Source organism: Anguilla rostrata, chromosome 19 (genome assembly GCF_018555375.3).
Source record: "Anguilla rostrata isolate EN2019 chromosome 19, ASM1855537v3, whole genome shotgun sequence".
Classification (NCBI taxonomy): domain Eukaryota; kingdom Metazoa; phylum Chordata; class Actinopteri; order Anguilliformes; family Anguillidae; genus Anguilla; species Anguilla rostrata.
Genome location: NC_057951.1, coordinates 2275790 through 2282574, shown reverse-complemented (window position 1 = coordinate 2282574; position 6785 = coordinate 2275790). Strand labels below are relative to the sequence as shown.

General features: G+C 43.2%; 1 protein-coding gene across 1 annotated transcript in view; it reads right to left on the bottom strand.

Annotated features, from left to right (window-relative positions):
* Positions 1-1298: 1298 nt before the first annotated feature.
* LOC135245735 (pancreatic secretory granule membrane major glycoprotein GP2-like) overlaps positions 1299-6785 on the bottom strand; it is a 19256-nt gene continuing 13769 nt past the window's right edge. The window contains exons 4-6 of the mRNA XM_064319037.1: positions 6355-6508; positions 2331-2439; positions 1299-1433 (exon numbers count right to left, since the gene is read on the bottom strand). Of these exons, the coding sequence (XP_064175107.1) occupies positions 1315-1433; positions 2331-2439; positions 6355-6508 (382 nt within the window). The 3' untranslated portion in view covers positions 1299-1314. The remainder of the gene's footprint in view (positions 1434-2330; positions 2440-6354; positions 6509-6785) is intronic.

The following is a 6785-nucleotide window of genomic DNA, read 5'->3' as shown; positions in this document are numbered from 1 at the left end:
AAATATATTTTTAACCTTTAAGTGGATTTTCTCTGGCATTATAAATAGCTTGTTTTATATGAGTTTAATATATTAATTCAGCAGTTTTTATGCCTTTAATTTATCTGAATGATCCTTTGTAACTAGCTATCTGGATTGAACTCTGGCCATTTATAGCTAATCAAATAACCTTGCTCACACTGTAAGAAAAAGAAAATGTCCTAGAAATAACCTATAGCTAGCTACATTTTTATTTTTCTTTCTTCATTGGGATGGCAAGTATGCCATCCTGCCACGTTACACCTTGGCGGGGCGGCATGCCCCATACCTATACAGCACCGACAGGCACTTTTCAGGGTTCCCCACAAAAATAGCCACAACAGCCATAGACACTCAAACCCTTAAAAACATTAATTTCTGTACATTCTGACCCCATTTCAACAGACGGAATCCATAAACAACTTCACACGTCCACGCAATAAAGCCCCAAACTAAGGGGATTTGCGTTTTCTCCTTCTCCTCCTCCTTCCTGCTGGCTAGCCCACAAAATGTCTCCCCATTGGACATTTTACCAACACCAGCCAATCCTTCACCTACACGATCCAATCAAAATCTCAAATACACACGCAAAATAGAAAATGTTTTAGAGTAAAAATATGTCTCTCAACAGCTAGTTCCTTTGTGGCTGAGTGGTCAATGTCATGGTCTATGGAGCGCAGGATCCCTGGTTCAAGCCCCACTGGAAGCAAGTTTCTGAACTGTGCTTTTTTTTTCTCACTAATATTTGTCTATTACTTATCAACAATTGCTTTTGCACCAAATCTATCTGGCATTCACCAAACGTATACACTGCATTATGATGTACCATCTGCACATTCACATTCACTGGCTACAATATCTTCTGTAAAACCACGGACACGTTTGACCAAAAAATTTCACGCATTGAACAGCTATGTCATGGCGACACACTGCCAAAGTTACAGAGTATAAAGGTTGGAACACAAACAGAGAGTCAAAGGGGAGGACACCAAAATCAGATGCCCTCCTTATCTCTAGATTGCAGTGTTTGAAACAGTGCCTGTTTGTACACAGTTACAGAGAGAGAATAATGACTCAGTGCTGTCTGTACACAGTAGCACAGAGAGAATACGGACACAGTGCTGCCTGTACAGTTACACAGGGAGAATAAGGACACAGAGCTGTCTGTACACAGTTACACAGGGAGAATAAGGACACAGTGCTGTTTGTACACAGTAGCACAGAGAGAATAAGGACACAGTGCTGTTTGTACAGTAGCACAGAGAGGACGGACTAAACAGTGCAGGTATACACACTTTATTGATGTCTGGGGTTGCGCTGTGTTATAGCTTGTGCTGCACGCACACCCAGTGCTGTCAGAAAAAAGAGGCCAATCAATCCTCCGGCCACTGATAGCATGATCTGGGCTCCAGGCCCTGCAAGGAGTGAGAAAAGCAACCAATCACACAACACATTCTAATCCACTCTGCTACAATCACACAGCACATTCTAATCCATTCTACTACAATCACACAACACATTTTAATTCAGCCTGGAACAGAGTAAACAACAATCAGTCACACAACACATTCCAATTCAGTCTAGCTCAGTCTAAACAACAATCAATCACAACACAGAATCTACCAGCTCACACATTCACACACACGCTCACACTCACTCACAAACTCACACACGCTCACAGTCACTCATTAACTCACAATCACGCATTAACGCACACACTGACGCACACACACACGTACACTCACGCACACAAACACTCACTCTCACACACACTCTCACTCATTCTCACAAACACACACACAAACACTCACACACACACACACGCGCGCGCACACACACAAACACTCACTCTCTTACACACACATACATTCTCAAAAACATACACACATACATTCTCACAAACACACACACACACTCTCTCTCACACACACACACACACACACACACACACTAATACTCACTCTCACACACACACGCACACACACACTAACACTCACACTCTCTCTCTCACACACACACACACACACACACACACACGCACTCTCTCTCACACACACACACTCACACTCTCTCTCTCTCTCTCTCTCTCACACACACACACACACACACTCTCTCTCACACACACACACACACACTCTCTCTCTCTCTCTCTCTCTCTCACACACACACACACACACACACACACACACACACACTCTCTCTCACACACACACACTCACACTCTCTCTCTCTCTCTCTCTCTCTCACACACACACACACACACACACACACACACAGCAGTATACTCCATTTGTCAATAGCATTCTACTCACAGTTTGTCAGTTTCCTCTTTGCTGCAGAGATGGGTCCTGCTGAAAGAATAGCTGTGAGTTTGTCCGGTAGATCTCTTCTCACCTTCTGGTTTTGCCTGGGAGAGCAGTTCTGTACAGATACAAACAGGGGGAATGTTTAACCAGCATGCGAACAAACGTGTAGGAGGATTGCTGAAATATTCTCCACATTCTCTAACATTCAAGATTTGTAAACCTTGTGCTAACGGAAGATTTAATATTTAAATTATGCAACACGCAGAAAGTAGAAGTGGAGGAACTAGTGTGAGGTGGGTTTGTTCCCATTCTTCAGAAAAGAGCCTATGAGAACTCAGTGAGAAAACTAGATAAAGTGAAAGGACTGAATTGCGTCCATCAAAAAACAGTGAGCAATATAAATATCTAGATAATAAAAATAAATATTGAACTGGGAAGAATGACTGAAAAATACCTGTTATTTGGTCACCACATATTGAACACTCAACACGGTTGGCTCATGCAATGATGTTTTTAGTGTGAACATGTATTATATGGTCTTTTTAAATTGAAGTCTATCCATTCATGTATTGACTGTTTATCAATGATAGTAACATTACATGACATTACATTTATTTGGCAGATGCTTTTATCCAAAGCAACAACAAGTGCAAACCCAAGGTTTTATTAATATTGTGTAATGTAAACACATGCATGATCAGTAAAGGGGTGTGTCCTGACAGATTGGGGCTCAGATGAGGCCTGTCACATCCCTGGCAGTGAACACAGGAAGCTCTCAGGCCAGGCTGTTGGCTGACCTGTCTCAAACACACCCATCGTTATCAGCCCTCTTACTCAAAGCCCAGCCTGAGGATGAGGAGGCTGGGTCCCTTTTACTCAAAGCCCAGAATGGCTTCCCAGGAATTTACCATGGTGCAGTTTGTGGCAGCAGGGAGTTACCATTGTGTACACTCCTGGGGAAAAAAATGGGCCAAGCCCAAAATGGCAACATATTAAGCTTTTAATGGTCTTAACAACAAAACATTAGTCAGAAAATTAGCAAGAATTAAACAAATTAAACAGGAGGTCACATCTGAGACCTCCTGTGCCACCATTTGCTTGTTTACTTTTGCTGCAGTGAACTGTTTGGGGAAAAGCTAGAAACAGGGAAATTCACTAATATAGTCTTCTTGTACGCAAAAGTAAAATCATGATAATGATTCAAATGTTTGATGTAAAATTCAAACTAACACATGTCTGCGTGTACAAAAGTTTCCAAAACATCTTTCTCTTAAAAGATTAGTCATTATTTGGTTATCTGCCACACCTGATGCAGCCCATCAAGGGCCTGATAACAAGCTCATAAATGGAACCAGGATTGATAGTGCAGGGAGAGATCTACAGTATGCAGTGTTGAGAGTCCCACAGTAAAGGGGCGAGAACATCTGCTCCAAAAAAAGCAAAATATCATGCAGGGGTTGCTGTCAGGGCAACTGTAGCTATTCTGAAATTTACAAGACCCTAAAGGCAGAGGAAATCCCTATTTCTCTATCAGCTATTAAGAGAATAGGTCAACACTTTGAAACAACAGGTAATGTTGCCAGAAAGAAAGGATCTGGAAGGCCCAAAGCCTCATCATGCAGGGATGACCACCTGCTGAAATTTACAGATCTCAAAGACAGGAAAAAAAGCGTACAAAAACTGTCATCTGAATTCAAGAACTCAGAAAACCAGACTCTTTCGAGAAGAACAATAACCAGAAGGTTATCTAATGCAGGTTGTGTGTCTAGAAGATGTGTTAAAAAGCCATTGCTGTCTCAGAAAAACATCAAAGACAGAATTAAGTTTTTGGCAGAATATGGAAAGTTTGATTCAGAATGGTTCAGCAGAGTTGTGTGGAGTGATGAATCATGTTTTGAGTTGCATGGTGATGCTCCAGAGAGGTGTCTTCGAAGATCTGGTGAGAAATACAATAGTGAATGCATCTCTACCACAGTTAAGCATGGAGGAAGAGGTGTCATGGTGTCGGGAGCCTTTTCAGCTGCAGGTACTGGTGAGCTGCTTCACTGTGAAAAGTCAATTAACGCTTTGGAATACAGGAGAATATTGCAGAAAGGCTTGCTTCCCACAATTGAAAAGTTGTTTTCTAAAGAGGAACGATCAGATGTTATTTTTCAATAAGACAATGCTCCTGCCCACACTGCAAAGACCACCAAAAAGTGGCTTGAGAACAAGTCCATCAGGCTCATGTTTTGGCCTGGTCAGAGTCCAGATTTGAACCCTATAGAGAATATTTGGTCTCACATTAAAACACAAACTAACCGGGAAACAGTTTTCCACTACTCATCAACTGTTTGAAGCCCTCAACATTGAATGGAACAACATTGACTCTTTCTGTAAAAAGCTGTCCGCAAGTTTACCCACAAGGCTTAAACATTTAAAGAAATCAAAGGGAAAAGCTCTCTCATACTAAGTTACTTTATCTATTTGTTTAATTCTTGCTAATTTCCTGACCAATGATTTGTTGTTAAGACCTTTAAAAGCGTACTATTTTGCCATTTTGTTTTGCCCAGGAGTGTACAGATTGTAGCGGTGGGGAGTTACCATTGTGTGCAGTTTGCAGTGGTGGGGAGTTACCATTGTGTACAGATTGCAGTGGTGGGGAGTTACCATTGTGTACAGATTGCAGTGGTGGGGAGTTACCATTGTGTACAGATTGCAGTGGTGGGGAGTTACCATTGTGTACAGATTGCAGTGGTGAGGAGTTACCATTGTGTACAGATTGCAGTGGTGGGGAGTTACCATTGTGTACAGTTTGCAGTGGTGAGGAGTTACTATTGTGTACAGATTGCAGTGGTGAGGAGATACCACTGCAATCTGTACACAATAGTAACTCCTCACCACTGCAAACTGTACACAATGGTAACTCCTCACCACTGCAATCTGTACACAATAGTAACTCCTCACCACTGCAAACTGTACACAATGGTAACTCCCCGCCACTGCAAACTGTACACAAGTTTTTTTTCTGTATAACATCCGGAGAATCCACCCCTCTCTCACCACCTACTCAACCCAGCTCCTGGTCCAAGCAATGATTCTATCCCACCTGGACTACTGCAACTCTCTTCTGGCTGGACTACCGGCATCTGCCACCAGACCCCTGCAACTCATTCAGAATGCTGCAGCTCGTCTGGTCTTCAACCTCCCCAGACACTCCCACGTCACTCCCCTGCTCACTACCCTCCACTGGCTGCCTGTTATAGCTCGCATCAAATTTAAAACATTGGTCCTAGCATACCAGGCAGTCAAGGGATCAGCCCCAGCATACCTCCACAAGATATTCAAACCCTACATGCCAGCCAGATCCCTCCGTTCTGCTACCTCAGGACGCCTGGCACCTCCCCCTCTTCGCACCTGCACTTCCAGAACACGTCTCCTGTCTGTTCTGGCCCCACGATGGTGGAATGACCTCCCCGTGGAGGTCAGAACAGCTGAGACACTGACCCATTTCAAACGACGACTGAAGACTCACCTCTTCAGGCTGCACCTCTCCCCATCCCTCCCTACCCCCCTGTAAATGACTGTAAGCATAGGGTTGTAACTAGGCAGCTGTTTCATAGGTGACTTAGGTGCATTAACTGTCTTAATGCAGTGGAGGGGGGAAAAAACAAAAAAAACAACAAATACAAGCAGTAGTTGTTGCCGTTCTCGTTATGTTAGTGTTAATCAGTTTAACCTACAGGGTCCAAGTTGAACTATGCGGTTGTTCCCTGCACTTGGACCGGTACTTCTCTCTAGGGTTTTCGTCATACTTGTTCCAGGTTATGGTTATACACTTTGTTGTACGTCGCTCTGGATAAGAGCGTCTGCCAAATGCCAGTAATGTAATGTAATGTTTGCAGTGGTGGGGAGTTACTATTGTGTACAGATTGCAGTGGTGAGGAGTTACCATTGTGTACAGATTGCAGTGGTGGGGAGTTACCATTGTGTACAGTTTGCAGTGGTGGGGAGTTACCATTGTGTACAGTTTGCAGTGGCGGGGAGTTACCGTTGTGCAGTTCTCATCTTGGCTGCATATTCTGCTCAGGCAGTGAAGGTAGATGTGGGAGTGGTCAGACATGGTGAACATCTGAATGGAGAACCTCTTCCTTTGAGGGGAACTGCTCTGGAGGTACCAGCGGAAGGTTCTGTCGTTTGGGCAGCTGAAAGAATAATGGGCTGTGTGCCTAATTAAAGCCTTTCACACACATCCAAGCGTCCTGTATTACTGTCATTTACCTCCACCCCTTTTTGAACAAAATCCCCTATCACACTCATTGAAATTTATTAGGAGCACAACGCACATACTCTAATGACAATATAACTTCAAAGAACAATTACCAAACCTTCAATATGGAATACTGTGCGGACCCAAATAGCCTCTAGGTCAAACAGGACAGGATTGCTTAACACTTTGATTTTTTAGTGTTTTTTTATATG